This window comes from Montipora foliosa, chromosome 11, assembly GCF_036669935.1.
Source record: "Montipora foliosa isolate CH-2021 chromosome 11, ASM3666993v2, whole genome shotgun sequence".
NCBI lineage: Eukaryota > Metazoa > Cnidaria > Anthozoa > Scleractinia > Acroporidae > Montipora > Montipora foliosa.
The window spans coordinates 38,178,517-38,184,844 of record NC_090879.1 but is presented as its reverse complement, the minus strand read 5'-3'; the positions used below and the strand labels follow the sequence as shown (position 1 = coordinate 38,184,844).

At 46.2% G+C, this 6,328-nt stretch overlaps 1 protein-coding gene across 1 annotated transcript in view; it reads right to left on the bottom strand.

Annotated features, from left to right (window-relative positions):
* Positions 1-395: 395 nt before the first annotated feature.
* The window catches only part of LOC137974868 (kelch-like protein 12), a 31,331-nt gene continuing 25,398 nt past the window's right edge, over positions 396-6,328 (bottom strand). The window contains exon 8 of the mRNA XM_068821860.1: positions 396-1,327. Within this exon, the coding sequence (XP_068677961.1) occupies positions 1,014-1,327 (314 nt within the window). The 3' untranslated portion in view covers positions 396-1,013. The remainder of the gene's footprint in view (positions 1,328-6,328) is intronic.

The window sequence follows — 6,328 nt, the reverse complement described above, 5'->3', positions numbered from 1 at the left end:
TGTCTGCTTGTGATAGCAACAAAATTCTTTTTGGCAAATAAAGGCAGAATCCACCGCTTTGCAAAGCACTTTCTGAGTGCATTGGTATGTCAAAAACAGGACTATGAGTAAAATTCGCAATTAACTGATAGTCGATATTCTTTGAAAGTCCTCAAATTGGACTCGCCTGAAGTCTCATCCACTCTTGAGAACTTTCAAAACATTGTGGATGCAAGTTAATTCCAAATTGTATGAGTAGGTTGTGTGACTTTATATTCAAAATACACTCAACAAATGTTATTAGACCAGTGATTGACTTAGCACCTGTTTACAAATTTCCCCCAAAGCTGTTTTGAAGAAATTTCTCTAATACCATCTTTGCAGGTGATGAGAAGGATTGCAAAACCAGGCCAATGTAGGCTGAACTATAGAAATTTTATTTCTAGTTTGTGTTTGCTTAGTTTAGCAACAAAATACAGGTATTATAATGGCAAAGAATACCTATGTGAAATATAAAATAACCAAAGAAAGCTCATGAGGAAACTTTGATTTTATAGGTTGACAAGGTCCACAGTTATGGTTGAGTAAATTCACAATTTGCTTAAATACATGTACGAATTCTGCTTTTCCCAAGGCTTTTTCTCTCTGGCAGAGGCAGAGAAGAGCCCTTGGAACAATTCATGATAAAAGTTTACAGTTGCTAAAAGTAGCCTTTCATGTGTTGGAGAGCAAGCCTGGTGCAGTAGTGATAGCACCTGTCTCCCACCAATGTGGCACGGGTTTGGTTCCCGGACTTGAGGCCATATGTGGGTTGAGTGGGTTGTCCTGTTTTACCCCCGCCACCAAAACCAACAACTGTAAATTCCAATTCTATCTGGATGCAAGACCTCCCTGAAAACCAACTCCAGGTACAAGAGTGGAGCTTCCTGGGTAAATATTCTGAATTATTAATCCGAAAACTCTTCAAATTACAAACAAAATTAATAACTACCCGGTATGTTACTTGATCAATTAAACCTCAAAATACCATCATTTTACTCTGGCAGAAGAACAGCCACACCCATGTCACAACGACTGGTTGTCATGGCACTGATTGAAGTCCACTCCTGTAACAACGGATCGTATCTCTCAGCAGAGTCCAACAATGCCAACCCATCATAACCGCCAATTGCAAATAACTTTCCACCCATCACTGCTGTTCCGACATAGCAACGGCTGGAACGCATTGCTGCAACACTCATCCATTGATTGTTACATGCACTGTAGCATTCCACAGACGACAAATGCTGACTACCATCATAGCCTCCAACAGCAAACACTTGATTGTCAAGAACAACTATGCCAGCTCCTATTTGGAAATAATTACAGGTGTACATAGGCAGTCTAACTGAAGAGAATTAGATATTGGAATTTTTTTTGGCATGCACGCATTTTGGAAACAACTAAAGCTGGTTTTGCCCAGAACCCTAAGGATACATATATGCTGCAAAACAGTATCCTAACTCTCCAGGTCTACATGTAAATTCTTGGTGACAAACTTGTCTGGAGACTGGTTACTTCTGGTAAGGTTAGCCTGTGTAGCAGGCATAATGAATTTTAGAGCCTTCTTTCCAACGGGATTGACTTTCAAGAGAAAATAAGCCAAAAGAGCAAGCAAAGGGGAAGGGGGCGAGGAGAAGTAGCGATAAACTGCCTGCAATCAATGAGGTTTCTGTGAGCCCTAATCCTTAAGGTTCTTTACTGTGGTCACCGATGACAGTTTTGAAAGATATAATAATGCAGGGCAGTTCCGTAAGGCTGTTATAGCCGGGGAGTAAGTTGTGAGGCTGGGCTCTCACAACCTCTCGAAATGCTCCCAATGGCGTGCGACTCTGAGAGCCTCTGTCAGCTAAGTCCTACTTCTGGCCGCCGCATGACCAAACTGGCACCACCAACAGGAGAAGGGGCGAAGGTGAAGCCACTGGCACCTGAAGCTTAATGCTAACCTTTCAGTCTCGAATTTTGCAGAATTTTAAAAAGCTACCATAAGATAGCTCATTATATTTACTTTGTTCTAAAAAAGAAATTATTTGAAAATGTTTTTTTCTTGCGGAGTTATTGCAAATTTTGTGTTTTGCATGACTAAAATATTAATCCCCCAAGGTGTTATGAGATGTTATCACTCGTGAACACCTTAGACCTCCCGTGCAGTTTGACGCGGGAATACATCGGGGTATCTTCACTTTACCGAGTGTTGAGTTCGCTATTTATTTGTAGTCAATGCCGCTCAGTTAAAGGCATATGCGACACGATATCTTCCTTACTAGACCATGTAACGCATGAAACAAGGAGAAAAGTCGAAACGGGAAAGTTCTCTTCGTGGTGACTTTCCACGTTTCACCCTGTCACTGACGCCTGTTTCTTGATTTCGTGCAAAGAAATCGCCATCATACCTAGAGTGGTAATTTCATTTTACATGCAGCTCTACGATAAGCACAGTAACATGATAGAACACCGAAGAAATACGGGCAGTATGTTATCAATAATAACCCTACCCAAGAGAATTCATTGCGTTGATCATCACGCCCTTTGTTTCTTCTACAGAATGCGTTTCCATGCTACTTGATTTGTCTTTTTCCTGTACTTTTCCCCCTTGCCCCTTTGCTGTCGAGTTACACGCGCCCGACCTCGCTTTTCCCATTATCAATCAGGGCAGTCTGCAACCAGGTATAAATAATCTGTGGCTAATGATGCAGCGCTGAATGCCTTTTCCCGCGAATTCAAAACTGTTTTGTCAATTTTCATTGGTCAGCGGCATCATGTGGCATGACCGCATTCACACTCGCATTGACAAGGTGTGAGGGTGTCATCACTGGGAGAGTGGACCTCAACAGTGTCCTCCACACAAAAAGTTATCACTGACTGTCACACAGACCACTCACTCGTTGCAAGCAAGGTCAGGCTAAAGCCCAGAAAGATCCACCACGCCAAGACCAAGGGTCGCCCCGGCATCAACACTTGTGGCACTTCCGACCCCGTTAAGGCTCAGAGCTTCACTGACAGCCTCCAGGAGAAACTTGCTGCGTAACCAACAACCAGCAACACAAATGCCAAATGGTATTACCTCCGTGACGCCATTTACGACTCAGCCTTGGCTGCATTTGGCAAGAAAGAATGCAAGAATACTGACTGGTTCGAGGCTTGCTGGGAAGAAATGCAGCCAGTCACGGAGGCCAAGAGGAAAGCGATGCCGGATCACAAGCAGAACCCTTCCCCAAGCACACGCGACGCCCTTCGAGCAGCTAGGAGCAAGGCCCAGCAGACTGCCCGCCAATGTCCAACAAGTACTGGCAGAACCTATGCGACAAAATCCAGCTAGCAGCGGACTGTGGCCACGCAAAGGGGATGTATGAGTGCATCAAAGCTGCCACCCGCCCTACCAGCGTCAAAACAGCACCGCTCAAATCAAAGACTGGTGAGGTCATCGTTGATCAGAGCATGCAGGTGCAGCGTTGGGTGGAGCATTACACTGGAAGAGCTCAGAATAGCCATCGACGGTCTCACCTGTGGCAAGGCACTAGGGAAGGACGGCATCCCGCCCCGAAGTTTAAACATGGGAAGCAAACCATCCTGCAACTGCTTCATGAGCTCCTCTGCCTGTGCCGGGAGCAAGGTCACATCCCCCAAGACATGAGAGATGCCAACATAGTCACCCTGTACAAGAACAAGGGTGACCTTAGTGATTGCAACAACTATCACGGCATCTCTCTTCTGAGCATCGTTGGCAGTCTTCCCTCGGGTCACCTTGACCCGCCAACAGAGCCTCGCTTCGCAAGTCTACCCTGAGTCACAGTGTGGCTTCAGAGCAGGGAGGTCCACAGTGGACATGATCTTTTCCCTCTGTCAACTGCAGGAGAAGTGTCGAGAGCAGCAGCAGCCATTGTTCCTCCCCTTCATGGACCTCACCAAAGCTTTTGACTAGGTGAGCAGAAGTGGGCTCATCAAGATCCTCCAAAAGATTGGCTGCACTCCAAAGCTCCTGGCAATCATCACCTCCTTTCACCAGGACATGCAGAGTACAGTCTGCTTCGATGGGGCCACCTCCAATGCCTTCCCAGTCAGCAGTGGAATAAAGCAGGGCTGTGTCCTCGCTCCAACCCTGTTCGGGATTTTCTTCTTGATCCTGCTCCAGTATGCCTATGTAGACTGTACAGAAGGTGTCTACGTTTGGACGAGGTCAGACCACAAACTCTTCAACATCGGCAGACTCCGTGCCAAAACCAAAGCTTAAGTGGTGCTCATACGGGAGCTACTGTTTGCAGACGTCGCTGCTTTAACATCCCACAGTGAGGAGGGCCTCCAACATCTCGTAGACAAACTGTCCCATGCCTGCAAGGAGTTTGGGCTAACGATTAGCCTCAGGAAGACCAACATCCTGGCGCAAGGTGCTGAGTCCCCCCCAGTCATGACACCATCGACAACACAGAGCTGGAGGTTGTGGACACCTTCACCTACTTGGGCTCCACCGTGTCAAGCTCAACTTCGCTCGATGCTGAGATCAGCTGCAGGATTGCCAAAGCAGCTGCTGTCATGGCCAAACTAAAGAAGCGAGTGTGGGGCAATGACCCGTTGAGCGAAAGGACCAAGATGTGCGTCTACGAAGCTTGTGTCCTGTCGACTCTCCTTTATGGCAGCGAGTCGTGGATGACCTATGCCAGACAAGAGCGGCGACTCAACAGATTCGACTTCCGCTGCCTTCGGTGCCTGCTGTACATCAGGTGGCAGGACAGAGTCACCAACACCGAGGTCCTGGAGCACGCTGGCTAAATGAGTAGGCCATCACTGATCATTCAGCGACGCCTTCGATGGTTCGGCCATGCACATTGCAAGGAGCCTGACCGCCTGGCAACTACATGCTACATGGCGGCAAAGTGTCAAAGCAGGGGTTTCAAAGGCGGAAGCGAATGCTGGAGTCCAGGCTACATGCAAGAGAGCGGTGAGGAAAGAATGTGCAGCCTCTGCATGCGATTCCACAAGGCACCTCTGTGCCATCTGCAACAGAGACTGCCACTCCAGGATTGGGCTACACAGTCATACAAGATCCTGCCCAAATCCCCAGCGCTAACCATTGCCTCTTCGAGACAAGGACACCAGTATAATAATGCAGGGCACATTTTGCTGGTCATCTTGCCCTTTACTTTTAGAATAAGCTGAAATATGAGGCTTTTTCCAAATCCCATGGGAGGGTCCGCTACAATATCATCTCCATTTATTACGTCTTTACATCTTTCTTCTCTTCTGTAGGAACACCAGAAAATCCCGCCCAAGCTCTCGTAAGGAAGTTCCAAATTTTTTTAAAACAGATTGTCTTCTGTTTTGTCTTTACACATTTACAAAAGGGAGCAGTAAAATTAATGTTGACTTACAAGCGGCTTTTTTTTTTTCACACTTTATCAGCCAATCAAGAGTGATAAATAATTATTTTCCCTGTTTGCTGGCCAACAGGAGTATCTAAAATCCAGTGTGGTTGATTGCAGGTGGTTCATCACTCCTTCTCTTCGCCCCTCCCCCTTCACTTGCTCCTTTAACTTCAGTCCAGGTTTTTGCATGGCCATTACATTCAAATGACCACTCTAGTCAACCCCTGTGGAAAGTTCATCAAACTGCTTGTTATGCAGGCTATGGTAAGGTCACTCCCAGATTTTAAAAACACAAGGCTTAGGGGATGACCCAGACTTTACTTTTAAAGCTGAGCAACAATTAAAGCTGAAACACATTGTGTGGTTCCAGAAAATATCCATATCCCCCCCACGGAGGGTTTTGTCCAGTTTGATCCCCCACCCCACTGGATTTTTCGTTCCAGAGGGCTTCACGTTACTCCCCCACCCCCTGGAATTTCCATGACTTTTCCACTTGGTCCCCCATACCCCTTGGAAATTCCAAATCCAAAAAAAAAGAGAAAAAGTTCATTGTCCTAAAAACGACTGTGGAAATTCTAGAGGTATTCACAGACGCGCTGAAATGTTTAAACTAATGTACCAGTCAAATCGAAGCTTCCATTCCCCCCTCTCCCCCCCCCCCCCCCGGGCATACATTGGGCATTTGACTTATTCTTCCCGGGGCGGGGCATTTGATCAGTACTCATAGGGGTGGGGAATTTGATTGGTAGCCGGTATTTCATGTTACGTTTTGGGTTGGCACTATTTATCGGTTTTGCCAGACGGAAGTGAAAAATAAAGGCAGAAATATGAAAGAAGACTCGCCCAAAATGGTTTTTGCAGCATTAAAAAATCATAAATGATGATTGTCTTGAATCGCTCAACACAAAAAACTTGGGAGAACTAATAGTCTCCGGGACTAAAAGTGAACT